Source organism: Cyprinus carpio, chromosome A5 (genome assembly GCF_018340385.1).
Source record: "Cyprinus carpio isolate SPL01 chromosome A5, ASM1834038v1, whole genome shotgun sequence".
Classification (NCBI taxonomy): Eukaryota; Metazoa; Chordata; class Actinopteri; order Cypriniformes; family Cyprinidae; genus Cyprinus; species Cyprinus carpio.
In genome coordinates, this window is record NC_056576.1 from 7,411,511 (window position 1) to 7,430,278 (window position 18,768).

General features: G+C 33.8%; 1 protein-coding gene across 2 annotated transcripts in view; it reads right to left on the reverse strand.

The window, feature by feature from the left end:
• Positions 1–18,768, reverse strand: part of LOC109100094 (rapamycin-insensitive companion of mTOR-like) — a 32,254-nt gene that overhangs the window by 7,946 nt on the left and 5,540 nt on the right. The window contains exons 7-31 of one of the 2 annotated variants that reach the window (XM_042752420.1): positions 18,630–18,756; positions 17,337–17,506; positions 16,827–16,894; positions 15,582–15,649; positions 15,419–15,501; positions 14,966–15,053; positions 14,733–14,823; positions 14,585–14,651; positions 14,411–14,491; positions 13,402–13,502; positions 13,129–13,294; positions 12,430–12,531; positions 11,530–11,576; positions 11,285–11,420; positions 10,994–11,193; positions 9,863–9,989; positions 8,534–8,698; positions 8,119–8,195; positions 6,906–6,984; positions 6,706–6,815; positions 6,164–6,251; positions 5,996–6,088; positions 5,779–5,885; positions 4,698–4,918; positions 2,049–3,045 (exon numbers count right to left, since the gene is read on the reverse strand). In XM_042752420.1, the coding sequence (XP_042608354.1) occupies positions 2,049–3,045; positions 4,698–4,918; positions 5,779–5,885; positions 5,996–6,088; positions 6,164–6,251; positions 6,706–6,815; positions 6,906–6,984; positions 8,119–8,195; positions 8,534–8,698; positions 9,863–9,989; positions 10,994–11,193; positions 11,285–11,420; positions 11,530–11,576; positions 12,430–12,531; positions 13,129–13,294; positions 13,402–13,502; positions 14,411–14,491; positions 14,585–14,651; positions 14,733–14,823; positions 14,966–15,053; positions 15,419–15,501; positions 15,582–15,649; positions 16,827–16,894; positions 17,337–17,506; positions 18,630–18,756 (3,659 nt within the window). Of the gene's footprint in view, positions 1–2,048; positions 3,046–4,688; positions 4,919–5,778; positions 5,886–5,995; positions 6,089–6,163; positions 6,252–6,705; positions 6,816–6,905; positions 6,985–8,118; positions 8,196–8,533; positions 8,699–9,862; positions 9,990–10,993; positions 11,194–11,284; positions 11,421–11,529; positions 11,577–12,429; positions 12,532–13,128; positions 13,295–13,401; positions 13,503–14,410; positions 14,492–14,584; positions 14,652–14,732; positions 14,824–14,965; positions 15,054–15,418; positions 15,502–15,581; positions 15,650–16,826; positions 16,895–17,336; positions 17,507–18,629; positions 18,757–18,768 lie in introns of both variants that reach the window. The other variant, XM_042752410.1, reaches the window with a different exon arrangement.

The following is an 18,768-nucleotide window of genomic DNA, read 5'->3' on the forward strand; positions in this document are numbered from 1 at the left end:
AAAAAAAAAAAAAAAAAAAAAAGTGCTGTCCATACAGGATTTTCAGTTAAAATAAAGTTCTGGACTTAAAAGTCCTCCTTATTTTAGACCCCTTAAAGTGAATAACTTAAAAGCTGTAAGCTGTTGAACATAATTCAATGTTAACAATAATAAAAAATAAATAAAAATAACAATCGGCTGACACTGATCCCAATACAAGCTCTCTGTGTTGACTGTCATTGTTAACCTTTTTTTTTTTTACATATAAAATAATATCACAGTTGCTGCCTTTGTTGTAATATTTATAATAATGCTGTTTATTGTTGTATTAATAGAGAAATAAGCAAAACAAATACTCATTTTACAAAGAACTTTCTAATACGCCTTTAAAAACTGAGCTTTCACAAAATGATCTATATTAAGATACTTTGGCTTATTAAAAACTTGATGTTAAACTGAACAAAACTAACGCATTAGGTGAGGGCCATTGTTAGGGACTGTCTTTATGAATGCGTCATCATTAAACCATCCATTCAACGAATACACTTAAAACGCAGATTCATTCTTGTATTAAACAAGGTGTTGAAATAAATGTAACTTTGAGCGCCACTTTCCAAGCGTCATCATTCAATGCACTGAACAGCACTGACGCAGTACAACAAATATATCGCTTTCATCTTCTGACAACTGATAGTGTTTCAGTAATATATGACAGGGCAGACACATGCTCAGTCCCCCACACGTGAATGCAGCGTGATATGAATGCAGGGAAATACGTGAATCACTGTCATTTAGAAATGAGATTGCATTTATGTATGAATCGAGATCATGATGTTTTCTTGCGATGACTCGTGCAGCCCTTCTCTACAGTGTTTCTATGAGGGGCGGGACCGAGCTGATGAGGAGATCCTAACCCTTAGCTGCTATACCAACGGCCCAGAATACCTTTTACCAGAACACCTAAGAACCAGCAAAAAACACCCTGAGCTTCAATTGCACTTCCATATACAGGTGAACGTCCAAAAAAAAAAAAAAAAAAAATAAAAAAAATTAATTATACAACAAATCTCAAATGAACGTCCAAAAAAACAAAAAAAAAAAAAAAAAAAAAAACACCAACAAATAATTTTAAATTAAATATATTTAATTATACAAAAACATCTTAAATTATATTTAATCATACTGTGATATATTTATATTATAATTAATATATTTGCATTATTTTTATTATATTAGAAGACATTTCCCACCAAATTTCTACTACTATAGTTATTTATCTTAGTGCTACTTTTTTAGATTCTCATTTATGTAGTTAATACATTAATGTACAGTAATTACTTTAACAATAATTTCCATAATTGATGTATAGTTATTAATCATAAAGCCTTAATTTTTTTATTAAAATTTAAATTTATTAAAATATTACCATTTTTTAATAAACAGAATGACCAAATATTAAACAAAATATGAATAAATAAACATGAAATTTAATATTTCATAAATATTAAATAAATATTAAAAATAAAATAATAATAATAATGGTATATACTAAAATAATCTGACATGATAGTACAATCAAGCATGATTAATAGCATAACCCAATTACTTCCATTATCTGACATACTATATGAGTGAAATATAATAGTTTATATTAAATAAAAGCACACAAAAAAAAAACAAATCAATATATTACTCAATATTATCAATAAAACTATAATAAAAAACAGCTCTCTAGCTTGCTTATTATTAGCAATTAATTTATTACGCTAGTTTATTATGAATACTGTAGTATTTTACAAATGTTGTTGTTTATTTACATGAAATAAAAATTACACATTCTTATTAACCTTAATGTAATTTCAGATTCTAAATTAGACACTAATGATCAATTCCAATGTAATTATCATAAAGGGAGTAAAAACAATTACCATGATCTATAAATACGGTTTAAATTTTTTTTAGTACTATTCACCCATATGTATACACACATGTAAAATTCTCCAAGATAAATATGTAACATATTTAGCAGTTAAATGAAAGATGAAAAAGTAGAAGTGAATGCTGTGTACCTGCGTGGGGTGAGCCGTGAGTCGAGGCTGCGTGTTTTCATGGTGATGGTGTCTGTAAACAGCACGTCTTTAGCGGGAGACGCCAGCGCTTCGCTGTGTGAGAGAGACGGGTGGATCCTCTGCTGCTGCAGGCGCTTCAGCGTGGCGTATCCCAGCGCATCACGCGGGCTCGTGTACATGTAGCTGCAGTCCACCAGGCTCTTGATGGTGGCCACGGAGGGCGACTTCAGCGACTGCGCCCTGCGCGGCAGCGTGTGCGACGACCCCGGAGGAACCAGCGAGGTGGAATTGGACTTGGACAACAGGATGTGGTTGTGACTGGACTTAGGACTGAGCGAGTGTTGCACTTTCACAGTTTTGGCGCTGACCACCGTGTTGAGGCTGGCGCAGTCCGTATCCATGGCGATGGAGGCGGCGGGCTCTCGGGAAGGGGACGAGCTCATGGAGCTGATGCCACTGGTGGTCGTGTCCGTGTTGAAGCTATGACTGCGGCTCTTAAACGTGCCGTCGCAGGTCAAACGCTCCCTGCTGCTCCGCTCCCGGTGACCATCACCCGGGGTCACGGCCTTATGTTGACCTCTGCCTTCCAAATCCAGGCATCCCTCGGTGGCGTACGGCTCTGCTAGTGCTTTTACACCCACAAACGAAGTCTCAAGGCTGACCGTTGGGCTGCGGAGCATGCGACTGCCGTTATAAAAGACCTCGCTCTGCCCCGAGTGGCATGGAGAATAGTTCGAGAGCTCCATTGCGGTCAGGTTGCGCCGCATGAGCCGCAGCTCCTCGGGAGATTTTCCTGCGTTTGTCATGCCTTTAGTGTCACTGGGGCTCCGCCCCTTCTTAATGGGCAGAGACAGGGAGTTCAGAAAGCGGTTTCGGAGATGTGAAGGGGTCAGGATGGTGAAGGGGCTTCTGTCCTTTGAGGTTTTTGTGTGTATACTGAGAGAAGAGTCCTCGTTCATGTCCAAACCCTCGCGATCGTCATCCACAAAATACAAACCTAAGAGCGACAAGTACAGTATCACAATGGATGAAAAACATAAAACAACAGATCGGAACGACTATTTATGCATACACTTGTTTGTGTGCCTGTTTTTAACTAAACTATTAAAAATGGTCTTAAAGCGATAGTTCACCCAAAAATGAAAATTTGATGTTTATCTGCCCTCCCCCGGGGCATTAAAGATGTAGGTGACTTTGTTTCTTCAGTAGAACATGAATTACGATTTTAACCACCACCTATCCCTCAAGTGGACCATTAACACGCTATCTACAATCTCAATTAGGAGAGTCAATGGTCCACTTGAGAGATAGGTGGCGGTAATGCACTTATAAGTCTGGGATCCGCCGTAAAGCAAGAAGAAGGTTGCTGTGAAGGTTCGGACATTGCGTGAATCAGAGGTAAAAAACAATATAAATACTGTTCAGTTTCCTGCACAGACTAATTGTTTTATGTCTTTACACATCAATGTATCGTCAAGAGGCGCAGGGTTTCATTTGGATTTTTCTGTGCATATTTTTTTTTTCTCTCACAGATTCTGTTACCATTGCCAAGCATTGTACTGCTGATAGACTGCAATGGCTGAAGTAAAAAAAAAAAAAAAAAAAAAAAAAAAAAATCATAATTTGGGTTCTACTGAAAAAACAAAGTCACCTACATCTTGGATGCCCTGGGGGTAAGCAGATAAACATCAAATTTTCATTTTTGGGTGAACTATCCCTTTAACTGAAATAAAGCTGAAATAAATAAAACTAAAGATGGAAAAACTTAAATTCAAATTATAAATTTTGCTTAGGTAACTAAATAAAAAAAAAGTTTAGGTGAAGTGCTAAAATTAGTAAATATTAAATAAGTATTATAATAAATAAACTTAATAAAAAAGCATAACAAAATTACTAAAACTAAAATTAAAATGAACACTGAAAATATAAAAAAAGCTCATTCAAAATATTAATAAATAATACTAAAATAATACTGATTACAATCAGCATGACAATTCATAACCCAATTTTTTTGCATAATCTGACATACTAGTGAGTGAAACCAGAGTTTCAATTAAAGAGCACAAAAATAATACTTAACACACTTCAAAAAATAATTCTGTCAATCAGTATTTTGTCATTTTCCGCAAAAAAATTTATGAAAAAATAAAAAACTCTCAAGCTTGCTTTCAAATGAGGTTTATTATGAATACCTGTGCTATATTACAAATTTTTTTGGCTCTTGGACTAATTGCTTTTGTTCCTCTTTTGTAAGTTGCTTTAAATAAAAGCATCTGCTAAATGTATAACTTAATGTAAACATCCTTTAAACAAGGTCAATTTACTTTAAACAAGATAAAAAAATATAAACGAAATATATATATATAAAAATAAAAATGTAACATGTTTTTAGAGAATTAATCTTGAAAGAGTAAAAAAAAATTTAATCTTACTCCATTGGCATAATTAGTGAATTTAGAGATGTGGTGCAAAATAATCAATATACTAAGTATAATTGACGATAGAATCTCTCTAAACAATTATGCAACTACTAAATCTATCTCATTTAAGGATATTTAGATATTTTACCTGCAAACAAGAGGAAAAACAGATTAAAAATATTCTTTCATGTTGACATGTTAAGCATGTGCATTGACTCACTGGGCTGACCTTCGCTCTCGCTGTTGTGGCGTGAGCTGGTGGACTCAGAGTTGAGGCTGAGTGTGCTGGGCACTGACGACAGTTCGCTGGGTAGCGGAGCATCCACTTCATCAGGGACGACAGGCCACTGCTGCCTGCGACTGTGCCGAACCGAGTCCCATCCCAAAGCCTTCAGCACATCACTGCCCTGCCGTGTGCGGCTGATCACGCCCAGCACATACACACACGTACTGCACAGACAGCCCTGCTTGTTACTTACTGAATATATGCTGCCAGTTTATTGCTATCTGGACTACTATTATTTAAGGTAGCAGTCCACAGTCAAACTTGGAACACTCTGGCAAATCAAAAAGATACTGAGAGGGTCAAAGTGCTCAACTTTGTAAAATAGAAAAAATGCTGCTGTTTGACATACAAAGTTCAAATTATCAATGTTTAAGGAATTTCTGGTTAAACACTACAGTGCAAGAGTTTGGGGTCAGTATGATTTTTATGTTTCTGAAAGGTCTCTTCTGCTCACCAAGGCTGCATTTATTTGAGTGAAAATACAGTAAAAACAATAATACCGTGAAACATTTTTATAATTGGAAAGAACCGTTTTCGATTTGAATATATTTTAAATTGTAATTTATTCCCGCGATGCAAAGCTGAATTTTCAGCATCATTACTTCAGCCTTCAGTGTCACATGACCCTTCGGAAATCATTCTAATATGCTAAAATTTTTGATTTTTTTTCAGGATTCTTTGCGGAATAGAATGTTCAAAAGAACAGCATTTATTTAAAATAGAATTATAAATGTCTTTATTGTCACTTTTATTCAATTTAATGGATCCATGCTGAACAAAAGTATTAATTTCTTAACAAAACATATAAGAATCTTACTGACCTCAAACTGCATGTAAACATATGTTTTTTTTTTTTTTTTACATCAAGCTTGCAGACATTTTAGCAAGTCATGACCTTGAAAGATTGGGTCGTACAGAATGAATATATACTGGATTACACTATGTTACATATCTGCCCCTTGCTAGCATCTGTATTGTTCCCACAGATTCTGTTCAAGTACATTCCTATATTAGGCAGTCTTACCCACGTATGGACAGAACCTCACAGTGCTGAGCCAGAGCAATAATATCTGGAATCACGTTCTCCTCCTGTAGGAGGTTCAGACCCCAGTTTGAGCTGCCAATGTTGCCCTGAAATATTAAAAAAAGACTAATATTAAAACAAAAAAACTTGCTTACAATAAAACCAGAGACATTCAAGGAGATCCTAGCACAAACAGTATGCAAAAACCATCACTGACCAGAGCCCATAGCGCCGCCTTCAGCTGTTTAATGCCTTCCCATTTATCCAGCACTGGAGATCGAACTGTGAAGCTGAGATCCGGGATAACACCCTAACAAACACACAGAGATTAACACACAAGTGCACAAGAACAAACATAGCAAGCAGCGTAAGTGTAATTGTGTACCTGAGCTTCCAGCAGCAGGCAGCCGGTTTTATCATGGACCAACTGCCCATATAAATGCACAGGGAGAAACACATTTGGCCTCTGTAACCTATGAGATAAATGCTTTGATTTAAAAAAAGCATACATTATGTTAATATATATTCATAACGGTGTTATTTTAGCTAGACCTGTTCAAATCATTAACACTGAAGGGATACCAAAAATGAAAATTGTTATTTTTCTATTCCTCATTGAGTCTCTTTTTTTCTGCTGGACACGAAAGAAAATATTCTGAAGTATGTTGGCAACCAAACAGCTGACGGTAGCCATTGACTTCCATGGTATTTTTTTCTATACTATACAAGTCAATGGCAACCATCAATTATTCTTTAGAATATCTTCTTTTGTGCTCAACAGAAGATTTGGAACAACTTGAGGATGAGTAAATGATGATGCAACTATTATTTTATCCCTTGAAGTATGCGCAGTAGTAATGGTAATTTGCTACTATATTAATAACGGACTTCTTTATTCACAAGTCCTTTATCAAGGAGTGCTAAGACCTTTGGTTGCTGCGGCGGACGTAGTTGTCTCCGTCAACAGGTTTGCGGTATGTTGTGAGAGCTTCATTCAACTGCTCCTCAATCATGTCCACATACTTCAGATTATACTCCTGCAAAAACACACACGGCTCAATGCATCTGCATTCAAGAGAAACACACAGACACAGGCTGAGAGAGAGTCACTGCTTTGAGGCTTTCACCTTCTGCCATTTATCGAGCTGTTTGTTGATGTAGCCTCTTTCATTGAGGTAAGAGAAGCCCTTTGGGATGGACAGGAACCTACAGAGGACAGCAGAGAGACATTTAGCACATTACATTTATTCTTTTAGCAGATGACTTACAACTTATGAGCTTTTTAAAAATGTCATTTTATACCAATAACTCAATAACTTCATAAAAAGAATTTATAAAAATTCATTCTATTAATGAATAATTGTTTATCATAAATGATGTCTACATGATGGCACATTTAGTTTGAAGTCAAATCCACTTGGACTTTTATCAAAAATTGCTTGCTTTCTTTAAACAATTAATTCAAAACATGAATGATGTGCTGATTATTGCAGCACCAATAAAACCTTTGCAAAATCTTTGCTAATTCTACATGCATATTTTTTCATTTAAAATGAAAGTTGCATTAAAAAGTTAAAGTAAATATGAAAACATATGACATGAGATTAACCAAATATATATATATTTTTTTTTATATTGACCAAAATGCAATAACAATTCTGTATGATAATTCTGTATCACAGTAACGGAAATATATAATGAATGCATATGACAAAATAGATATTTTTGATTGAGGATCAACCCAAAACTGCTTTCAATATCACACAACCGCATAGAAATGCTTATTTTAGGCCCTAATTTTTATCAAAAAAAAAAAGTGAGGAACAATTCTCACGTCACTATTAGTCAGTGTGATGCAGTATAAAGTTTTAGTGTTGGCCAGAAATATAAAAATAGCTCAAGAATTTCAAAAATTAAAAAAAAAAAAAAAAATTTATATATATATATATATATATATAAATATATATATACAGATATATAATATATATATATATATATATATATATATATATATATATATATATATACATACATACATACACATACATAATATACACATTTCAGATTTTTAGTAAGTGTTTGATTTTGATTGTATTATTTATATTTTTTATTTTCTACAGACCTCCTGCAGTTCCCTCATGAACACCAGTTTGAGTTTTTATGTTGTTGTCTTGTTTTTTTTGTTTTTTTGCTTTCCATTGTAATGTACAGCACCTTGGAACTACTGTGTAGCCTGTAAGGCGCTATATAAATAAATAAAACGAAACGAAACGAGAAACTAGCTAAAAGTTTTATTTTTAGTAGTAAACATTCTTAAACTGAAAAGCAATACTGCATTACCTCAACAGCAGCAGGAGGCCTTTCTCTCCCAGGTGAGACAGAGCTGGTTTCATGTGGATCAGAGCGTGCAGGCTGGCCTGGAGTCATCACAACACAGCAGAATTAAAGAGCATTAGACTTGCTGTAAGAAACGCATTTAACTGATACAAATCAGTCAGCATCGTGAGTAATGTTTTATAAAATTATCTAAGTATTACATTATTTAATGCTTAACATATCATTACCAAACTATTTAGACATTCATCATATATATTCATATCTGAAACTACATGAACTAATGATTTACATTTACATTTATGCATTTAGCAGGCTATATATATATATTTTTTTTATCAGTATGTGTGACCTTTCGCGCTGCTAACACAATGCTCTACCACTGAGCCACAGGACTTCCTGCAGCGGTGATGCTGATTACCTTCTCTTCACAGGCTTCGTCCAGGATGTCCAGCGCCTCCATGGAGACGGTTTTGTTGTGGTCATGCAGCTGTGTGACTAGCAACTCCATCCCCCAGTTACTGAAGAACTCAACGTTAGCGCGCAGCAGCACACGCAGGTGTTTGGTGGCGTACATACGGCAGTTCTGTTACATTACAAACAAGTAGAATTGCTACAAAGTTCATCTGATATCAATCTATATTCAACTATACAGTCAGAAGCGCCTGAAAAGGTTTGACAAGAATCTTATAGGATGGATATCACTGTCATATAGCGACTCTTAAATGTCAAACAATCTTGTTTATTTTATGTTTTTCAAATAAAGACTTAAAACTAGCGCTGTCAAATGATTAATCGCAATTAATCGCATCCAAAATAAAAGTTTTTGTTTACATAATATATGTATGTGTACTGTGTACATTTATTATTTTTTATATAAATACACACACATACAGTATATATTTTGAAAATCTTTACATGTATATACATTTATATATTTATGTTCTTATATTATACATAAATATATTTTATATACAAACTAAACATCACTAAAATATACACAAACCAGCATTTATATTAATAAAAAAAAAACAAACATACACAAGATACAAACAAATATATTATACAAAAAAAAAATATAAATTAAGAAGCGATTAATCACGATTATTTGTTTGACAGCGTTATTTTAGTTTCACTGAGATATTATAATTTATAGTAATATTTCAGGGTTTTTAGTTCAAGTTTTAGTCATTTTCTTAAGCATTTTCTCATTTTTATTAGTTTATTATTTTTTTTATATATATATATCTCTGTTTTTTATTTAGTTTTAAGTTTTAGTAGGGCTGCACGATTATGACAAAAATCATTATTGTTGATTATTCCCTTGGAATTGTAATTGCGATTATTGATGTGTATCACAATTTACATTGAATGATGTTTATACCAATGCAACATCAAACCGCATTCCTAAATTAAAAAAAAAAATAAAAAAACAGAAAACACTCCAACTAAAAAACTTTTAGTACTTTTCTATAGCATTAAGCCTCAAATGTCAACTATACATCGGATTGGTTTCTTCTTTAAATTATAAAAAAGTAAAAATATGAATGGTATTATAATGTGATACTAAAACTAAAATAATGCCTTAAGATAACATGTAGAAAGAAAAAAACGCATCTTAAGCACGCAGAATAACGTAAGTGGACTTTGAACAATTAATTGCCGCTTTGAACGATTACATAATGTAGCATCCATAATTGTACTCGCGATTAGAAATTCGGTTAATTGTGCAGCCATAACGTGATCTTACGTCAGTGGCGGCCGTAAGGATCTTGGACAGGATGACTCGCGCGAGTCCGTCTCTGCTGTAGTCCAGAGTGGAGACCGTTAGTTTCAGCAGGTGATCCTGGTTTTTCATCGAGCACAAGCTCAACTCACACGGTTTACTGTGGTACCATAGTATTAACATAACCACAAAATTCACTGTAGTAAAATATTATTAACACTCCACCAAAAAACACCCCCCCCCCACTTCTTTTTGCATATTTGCAGCTTATCATCCCTTTTCACATTTCAGGATTCTCAGAAGTGGAAGTATCACAGTTGGGTAAACGTCTATTGGGGTAATAAAAAAAACAAAACAAAACAAAAAAAAAAAAAAGATGGAAAAAAATATTGAGAGATCGACAAAATTTGCCGTCACCTTCTCAGCCGCTGTATTACAAAAACTTGCACAGCAGAGTTAACTAGATTTCTAATTTAATGCCAAGATATTATCACACAAGTAAAGTTAAAAATGAAAACAAATATGTTTTCTAAATTTCCAATGTATATAACTGTGGTAATCTATTTGTGGCAAATTTGCACTAATTTTCTAGTTTTGCTGGACATTTTTTGTAAGGTGTTTTTTTTCCTGAACATGTTACTGTGGTACATTTGTGACCCTGGACCACAAAACAAGGCTTAAGTGTCAATTTTTTAAAATTGATATTTATACATCATCAGAAAGCTGAATAAAAAATGTGCCATTGTTAGGATAGGACAATATTTGGCTGAGATAGATTTGAATATCTGGAATCTTAGGATGCAAAAAAATCAAAATATTGAGAAAATCCCCTTTAAAGTTGTTCAAATGACGTCTTTAGCAATTCATATTACTAATCAAAAATTAAGTTTTGATATATTTACGGTGGGATATTTACAAAATATCTTCATGGAACATGATCTTTACTTAATATCCTAATGATTTTTGGCATCAAAGAAAAATTTATAATTTTGACCCATACAATGTTTTTTTGGCTATTGCTACAAATATACCCCAGCGACTTAAGACTGCTTTTGTGCTCCAGGGTCACATTTATTATGAATGTGTTGTTATCAGTACTTTTTCACATGCCAGAATAATAAAGTTTACCGAGATACTAAACATAAAATTTCTCACCACTGAAATACGCCACATTTCTCCAGCATTTTGACTCCGGCCGGCTGTGCAGACAGAGTACCCAGAAACAGGAAGTAGTGCTGACTGAGGGTGCTGAGGAGGCCGTTGCTATGGAGACTGCGTTCAGATTTAAGCCCAGAAGAGGATGTGAGCCACTGGACGATATCCTTCACAAGCTCCTCCAGATACACCTGACCGTCCTACAGAAACAGAAGAACATTAACCAACTTAACTGCTGCTGTGCATCCTTTGGAGTAATTTAGAAAAGGCTCAAAGGTCTTCATTTCTCACCTCTTCTGAATCCAAGAGGAACTGGTTGAACTGGCAGCCCGCTACCGTCAGTTGTCTGGCTTTGGCGTGATCCAGCTCCAGAGCCGAGTATAGCTTACTGCTGGGCTTATAGAAATACAGCAACCTCCTTACAAACCTACAGACAAACACAGAGGTCAGAGATGTAGTCTGAGGTTAGTGCTTCTCAAGAAACGTGACTCAAGAGCACATGAGGTTCATGATAGGTCAGCACATGCTGGTCTTACTTGTGCATCTGCTCGTCCTTGTTGTTTCTGAGGTTCACATTTGGCCACTAGAAAGGAAAAACAGCACAATAAGATTAAAGAAGTCTCTTATGCTCACCAAGGCTGTGTTTATTTGATCAAAATTCAGTAAAAACTGCAATATTGTGAAATATTATTACAACTTAAAATAGTTGTTTTCTATATGAATGTATTTTAAAATGTGATTTATTCCTGTGATGTCAAAGCTGTATTTTCAGCATCATTACTCCAGTCTTCAGTGTCACACGATCCTTCAGAAATCACTCTAATATACAGATAAGCTGCTCAGGAAACATCTATTAATTTCAATGTTGAAAACAGTTGGGGTTTGCTGAATAGAAGTATGAATTATAATTACTTTTGATAAAATGTTTTGCTTATAATTGCATTAAAACTGCCTTGCCTTTTAGCTTAAAATGGCATTACCTTTCTTTCATTAAATAAATGCCACTTGGTTTGTTATTTTATTTAATGCACTGACATTCAGACTTTTAATAGTGTCAGGGGTCACTGTATTGCTCTGTTTGTAACAGCACATTACCATTTCTGAAATATGCAGTATGTAAGTCTCGCTTCTTCACTCACCATTTGATTTACAGTAACTGCTACATGAGACATTTTTACATGAAATTACAATAAAAATGCAAAAGTTGTTATTTCAGGAATAAATGCATATAATTTCCTGAATTAAACACGCAATGTAGTAACATCAAGTCACAACAATTTAGCATTCTTCTCTATGAATAATTTGTTCATCATTACTGCTTTACATACTATTTTTCAAACATAGAAGGCAGTAGACGATATACTTTACAGTATGTAGGAAGCATTACGATATCATTCTATCAGGAAGCTCGAGTTGGGCCTGTTTCTCTCTTTTACCTTCAGTATAGTGATGATCAGAACCCAGTTCCAGTCCAGGTTCTGTTTGTGACTGAGGATCTGACTGTCCCTCAAGATCATCATCAGTGCCTCTTCAGTGTCCTACAGCACACAAACAACTCAGAAACTTCTGTTGTACCTTATTATATGAAATTATTATATATATTCAGTGCATGAATTTCACAAAATAAAACAAATTAAATTAAATTAAATAAATGTTTTTTTTTGCATATATAAATGAAGCCTATTGATAGAATCATTAAATAAACAAATATATTTAAATAAATTATTTAAATATTTTTGTTTGCACAAACTGTCAATACCATAATGCATCTGTATGTTTTAAATGTTTAATTCCAATTAGTCAAAGGTGATTCATATTAATGTAATTAAACGTTCATCAATGCAATTAATTTAACAGAATGTTACATGTAATGCATTTTTTAATTCAATACAAATAATATATTTTATAGTAAAAATTCAACCTAGTACAACAAATGTCATATTTGTATCACATTACAGTAATGGGAGTTTGATTTTAAATGTGTCTGAGTGTCTTTAAAATCATCTGACAACTCCAAAAATCTTAATGGTCCTAAATTAGGCAACATTTTCTTATAACAAAATCTAATTTCTTCTTTCTTCCTTTTGATTTTTGGGGTGAAATGATCTGGATATAGTGACATGTAGTGTGTGTACCTTCATAATAAAGATGTCCTTCTGTGCACGCTGGTGCTGCTCTCTCTTGTGAGAGGAGTTGGACGTCCTGCGCAGGATGTGATCCAGGTAAAGACTGTAAGGTTTGGGGCCATGACGTTTCTTTTCGTGGAAACGCTTCAGGTGGTTCACAGCTGCACTGGCACGTCTGGAAAACACAAGATTGAAAAGAAAAGAAAAAATGAATGGCCTGATCCTGTTGGACACATGCTTACGGTTTATTGTTTGTGTGTGTGTTTGCATCGTTGCACTCACAGCCGTTTCTCCTGAGAGATGTCAAAGGAAGCAGCCATGTTGATTAGCGTGGGCAGACAGTGCAGATGATGACTGTGAGAGTGAGGAAGAATCGTATTGGCCTGGAAAACAGGAGAACTATTATGAAGACACGGGTGAACAAATGTGACATTTTAGCTCCAAAAATAAAGGCTAAAAGGGAAAATTATACAGCAGCCCAAAGGTGAGTCTAAAATGTACTCGTCAAGTGACAAACACAAGAGCAAAACTAACTTTAGCAAGTAAACAAATTAAAATTTTTACAATGGCAACATAATATATGGTTTAAATTAAAATGTAAAACAAAATGTACAAAGTAAATAACAGATCAGTGACTATGGTGCATCTTCCAACAACTTTTACCTTTTGTTTTTCATTTTAATTTATGGTCAAAAGTTAATATATATAAGAAAGAAGTTTTAGGATCATTAAAGATTTTCTGCATTTTTATTTTTTCCATAAAGTGTTATTTTAGTACTACTAAATAAAATAGCATTTATTACTAATTTTGAATTAGCTTTTCTATTTTTCTGTTTTCAGCTTTTAATTTTTGTTAATTTTGTTTTTATTTCTAGTTAGCTGTAATTTTTTATTATTTTAGTTTTTCAGTTTAAACTTATTTTAAGTTAGTTGCCCAGGCAACATCTTTCATTTTCATTTAAGTTTTAGCAACTTTAACATTATGATTTATATTTAAAATATACATTTTTAAGATTTATGTTTTATTCAGCTTTGTCAGTTACCAATTTTTTTTTTTTAGCAGTTTTCATTTTCGTTTTAGTTAACAATAACAACACTGCTTCCATAAAGAAAATAAATCAACAATGTTCACTAACTAGAACTGTTACAATGTTACATGAATTACATTTGTGAACAATTTATAAAAAAACACAATTAGCTGCCTAATAATAAATATTACATAACACTAGTTCATGGCCCCATAATAAATATTTATGGAGTGTAAAAAGGTGATTTTGGAGTAATGCAGTACCATGTGCAGAAGTTCTCCGAGCAGTATGGTGGCTCTCACTGATATCTGTCCATCACTGCTGGTCACCACCTCCACCAGACCCTGAGCAAACAAAAACATTATCATTCAAAACATCACAGATCCATTCCAGAAAAGTTAATCAAGCATCCATCGAGTGATCCTGTGATTATACACCTCCAGTAGTCCACTGTTGATAAAGGCAGACAGCAGTAGTGCCAGGTAGTTGTCCATAAGGTCTGGTCTGGTGAAGGACAACAGAAGAGCATGAATACAAGATTTAACCCAGAAGACTCCAGTATTACAGTCAGGCTCTGTGTCTCACCTGGATCGAGCTCTGTGAGGCAATATGACTTTGGCTTCTGCAGCTACAAACCCATCAGAGAGTCTCCAGCTGTCCTGAAACTTGCTGGGGTCTGAACGGCACAAACATTAGCATGAAACGCACGTCCCAGACAGAAAGAGAAACAGCACAGAGTTTACAGACACTCCTCCACAGCAGTCAGTGAGGTGTTTCTGATCAGATGTAAAGCGTTTATGAATCAAGGTGCTTCTTACCCACGCTGTGCAGCGCTTCCTCAAAATCTGCTGTCACTATAGGAACAGGCAATCTGAAGATCTCGTACATGACTTCTAATAATGCTTTCTGCTGACACAAAAATAAATTGACAGTGAATCATCTCTCCAAATCATCACTGAAATGGCATTTAATGCACTTAATGTTTAATCTAATGCACTATAATGTTTCAGTTAAAATATATGTAGGTAAATACTGTATTTTATCAAAAAATACAGTAAAAACAGAATATTGTGAAATATTACAATTTAAAACAACTGTTTTCTATTTGAATATATTTAAAATGTAATTTATTCCTGTGATCAAAGCTGAATTTTCAGCATCATTACTCCAGTCTTCAGTGTCACATGATCTTCAGAAATCATTCTAATATGCTGATTTGCAGCTCAAGAAACATTTAAACATGTCACATAATTAAATCATTTAAAACTCACCCTGACTTCCATGTTTGGTATGCAGAGCAGGCCTATCAAAGACTGGACCCCTGAGTTTCCTGATTTACACAGGTTTATAATACCTGCAGGAGAACAGCAGAGGAGAGGGATGAAGAGCAGAAGTGAAGAACTTCTTTAGATGAAGATGCGGTAGATTTCATACCTGACCATGAGCGGAAGGCTGCAACAATAGCCATTTTACTGGATAAAAAACGAGCTTCTCTGTCTTCCCTATAGGACACAATGATTCATAAAACAGTCAGAAACACACATGCTCTGTGTGCCGTTGAGAAGATGATTAGCTACACCTGACTGAGTTTACAAGTCATTTTTAGGAGGGGGTGATTTGAACTGATTTGATTTGATTCTGTTTTTTTTCCTGACATGTTGGTGTTATATCTTTCACTTGGATGTTATAAGTTGCACTGAGTAAATACAGCTGGATAAAACAAAAACTGTGTCCATCTTCATTTCAAAGCAACAAATGTGATTATTTTAAAGGGGGGTGATTCTTTTCTATACCCACTGTATACACACATACATACATACACACACACACAAAAACAAACAAACACATACATACACACACACACACACACACACACAAACAAACACATACATACATACACACACACACACAAAAACAAACACATAAATACATACATACATTTATTTATTATAAATAAAAAGAGAATAAAATCTAAAACACTTTTGAAATGTAAACCAAATTAAAATATAATAATTATTTTTAATTGTTATTTAAAATATTTTTTATACAAATGTTTGGAGTTATTTTATCACCATGTCAGCAGCAATGGCTATATTCACAGCAAAAACAATTAATAACATCAATCAATCAATTTAATCAATATCCTTTCAACATAATATTTACAACAATTTAACAATTTTGTCTTTAAAAAGTCAAAATACAAAAAAAAACTGTTTTCAATATTACTTTAAATGAATAATATTTTGACTTAAATATGATTTTTACATAAATAAATAAACGCACCAACAAATAAATGGAATAAAAGTAAACAAAAATACTTATCAAAGTATAACAAACGTATCAAAAATGTTGTCAAATGAATTAAATTAAAATTTAAATTAAATTAAATTAATGCATTTAGCAGACGCTTTTATCCAAAGCGACTTACAGTGCATTCAGGCTATCAATTTTTACCTATCATGTGTTCCCGGGGATCGAACCCCCAACCTTGCGCTTCGTAACACAATGCTCTACCACTTGAGCTACAGGAGCACTAATTAATATATAAAACTTTCAATACAATCAATCATTTAAAATGTAATCATTTTTAATTCTTATTTTTAATGTAACATCTTTAATCATATTTTACATATTTGTTAAGATACAGATATATAATCAAAATATAAACACACAACTCACTTGATTTGTGCCTCTGCTGTGTCAGGGTTATGTCTGTAGTGAAAGTCTGTGTAAGGTGCAAGAATTTGCTGAAAAAACAAAAAAAAACAGACCATATACTAATGTCAGACAACTTTTATTATACATTTTTTAAATTTCACTTAGAACCTTAAAGGAGTATTTCACTTCCAGAATGAAAATTCCATCATTATTCACTCACCCTTCACTTGTTCCAGACCTGTATGAGTTTCTTTCTTCTGTTCAACACAAACATGATGAGCACCACTGACTTCCACTGCAGGAAAAAAAATACTATGGAAGTCATGGTGCTCATCAACTACTATCTTTGTTTGTGTTCAACAGAAGAAAGAAACTCATACAGGTTTGCATGAGGTTTTCATTCTGGAAGTGAACTACTCTTTTAATGAGTTTATATGAGGAACAGAGAAGAGGAAAAGTCAATGAGGAATGATGCAAACCAGGTTAAACCTGCTCCCCAGTGAACATGTGTGCTGCTGCATGTACACATACCTCCAGTTCAACATCGGCGTGTATGTACTGGCGTGTGTGCGGGTGATTGAGCAGGTGCAGTATGGTGGTGATCAGGGCCTCGTTGATGCGGCTCAGCTGGCAGTCGATGACGTTCTTTAGGATGGTGTTCAAACCCCCCCGCTGGGCCACAATCTCTGGGTTCTTCAGTGCTGGATGAATACAATCATACCAAACAAATATATATAAACAATATACATGTATACGACAAATTCCTATATCGTATAAAATAATATAAGACTGGGTGATAAATCAATACTGACATTTACTGACAACATAAATCTACAATATTGATAATGAACTTAGATGCCCAGATACATGTCGCTAAAAAGTTTGCATGTTCTTTGTGTGAATGTCTGTCCACATAAACCTCCTCTTTTTGACAAGAGATCATTTGCACCAAAAAAAGGTCTTATCTACAGACTGCTAAAATACAGATTTAGTTTAACTTAAATGATGGCAGAAACAGATTACTGTTGTATAATAAAATGTGCTTTTCAAAGCTCATCATGACAATAATAATCATGTAACAATTTATTAAAACATTTCATGGATTATTATTATAAAGGAAAAAAAAAAACAATCAAGCCAGATATTTTTCATCTATTAAAATCTCATCCATAAAGATCCATAAAATCATACAGTACAAACATTAAATTGTACTAAATCTTAAAACACAACATCCCCCCACCCCCACCAAAAAAACAAAAAAAACAAAACAAAAAAAACACAAACAAATATATATATATATATATATATATATATATATATATATGATCTTAAAACACAACATCCCCCACCCCCACAAAAAATTGAAACACATATATATACAATATATAAACACACACACACACACACACACACACACACACACATATATATATATATATATATATATATATATTTATATATATATATATATATATATATATATATATATATATATATAATATGTGTGTGTGTGTGCAAATGTATATGTATATAAATATGTATGTATAAAATGGAAGACAGAAGTTAAGAAAATAAATAGAATATTTTTAGCAAATCTATTTTAATGGCAAAGATCAAAGTAGTTAAAAGAAAAAAAGTGTCTTATATTACATTAAAAAAAATTCTGAAAATAAAACTTTTCAAATCTTTCAAATTAATATTTCATAAGAATTCTGAAAATTCTAAACGCATTGCCTAGAGTTTAAAACTAACCTCAAGTGTGAGAAATAATAATAATAGTAATAATAGTGATGCTTGTCTTAACAAACGTGACTTCTAACTCACCAAGTTCACAAATGATGGCGATGCAGGCTCGAACCATGCGATCTCTCTCCTGCAGCCCATCGCTCCCCACCGCAATCAGAGAGTTTGTCAAAGAGCTGGGGAAGAGCTGTGCGTTCACTGTTATCATCTGAACCGGGAA